The sequence below is a fragment of the Melampsora larici-populina genome, assembly GCF_000204055.1.
Source record: "Melampsora larici-populina 98AG31 unplaced genomic scaffold MELLAscaffold_113, whole genome shotgun sequence".
Taxonomy (NCBI): domain Eukaryota; kingdom Fungi; phylum Basidiomycota; class Pucciniomycetes; order Pucciniales; family Melampsoraceae; genus Melampsora; species Melampsora laricis-populina.
This window is the reverse complement of record NW_006768877.1, coordinates 43366-44542: the sequence shown is the minus strand read 5'-3', so window position 1 is coordinate 44542 and position 1177 is coordinate 43366. Positions and strand designations below refer to the sequence as shown.

General features: G+C 42.9%; 1 protein-coding gene across 1 annotated transcript in view; it reads right to left on the bottom strand.

Annotated features, from left to right (window-relative positions):
* The window catches only part of MELLADRAFT_114114 (uncharacterized protein), a gene marked incomplete at both ends in the record, with an annotated part of 2310 nt that extends 1353 nt beyond the window's left edge, over positions 1 to 957 (bottom strand). The window contains one exon of the mRNA XM_007418921.1: positions 9 to 957. Coding sequence (XP_007418983.1) covers positions 9 to 957 — 949 coding nt within the window. The remainder of the gene's footprint in view (positions 1 to 8) is intronic.
* Positions 958 to 1177: the final 220 nt, after the last annotated feature.

The window sequence follows — 1177 nt, the reverse complement described above, 5'->3', positions numbered from 1 at the left end:
CCCTTTACCCTTCCCTTTACCCTTCCCTTTACCTTTTGCTTTACCTGAAGACTTTATGCGAGCCCCAACTGGAGTTTCAACTGAATCCAGATCTGAGTCACCAGATGAGTCTGGAGAGTGACTCAGATTACCAGTTGGAGATCGAGAACGATTGTGAGTTGGAGATTGAGAAAGATTGCGAGTTGAAGATTGGCTCAGAGCACGAGGTGGAGAGTTGAAAAGAGGGGTTGGAGATCGAAACAGACGAGTTGGAGATTGAAACAGACGAGTTGGAGAATGAATTGAAGAACGAGTTGAAGAATGAGTTGGAGAATGAGTTGGAGAGCGAGTTTCAGATCGATAAGAATGCAAAGAGTGAGTTGCAGATTTAAAAGCAGGAAATAAACGAGAAAAATTACTAGTTGAAGCATGTGTCAATCGGGTTGGAGCATGACTCAAAGTTTTAGTCACAGCACAACTTGGCAGCTTAGCAACTCTTTGCGCTCCAGTAGCAGAGCCGATTTGAGGTGGTATTGAAATGGGAGAGAGAGCCTGAGAATGACTTATCCTGCGCTTAAGAGCTTGGGACCGAGCACGAGTGAGTGGTGCATGGTTTTCTGGTGGACGAGTATGATCAAGTTCATCAATTTGAGATTCAATTGAGTCCTTTGAGTAATCTACAGCCCCATCCAAGGTATCAGAGTGGTCCGACGTAGTAAAAGGCAAGATTGGAGATGTTGTAGGCAATTTGATCCAGTTATCTGACTGTTCGAGTTCGTCAATATCTGGTCGAAGTGGCTCGTTGGGATCTTCGGATGACGTTTTAGGACTGTTCAGTCCATCATCGTATTGTCCATTGACAAGATAAGTATCATCGATGTGTTCTGGTGAATCTCTAGGTTTCTTGGATAGGGAAGTACTCGTCCTTGTTGATGCTTGTAAAGCTGGTAGAGATGAAAGTTGGTCAGAGGAATTCATTTGAACACGACTTTGAGTTGAAGCAGGCGTGGTGTAGGGCTTTGTAAATCTTGAGGTGGGAAGCTTGAAGTGTGCTTTCAAAGTATTTGAGATACGAGTTTTGTTGATATTGGAGGGAATTAAGGACATTCGAGTTAAACTTTGTGCTGTTTTAAACCCATTTTAATTAATCTGACCACCATCGATACTATCATTTAATTGATGCGCTAATCCAAATCAA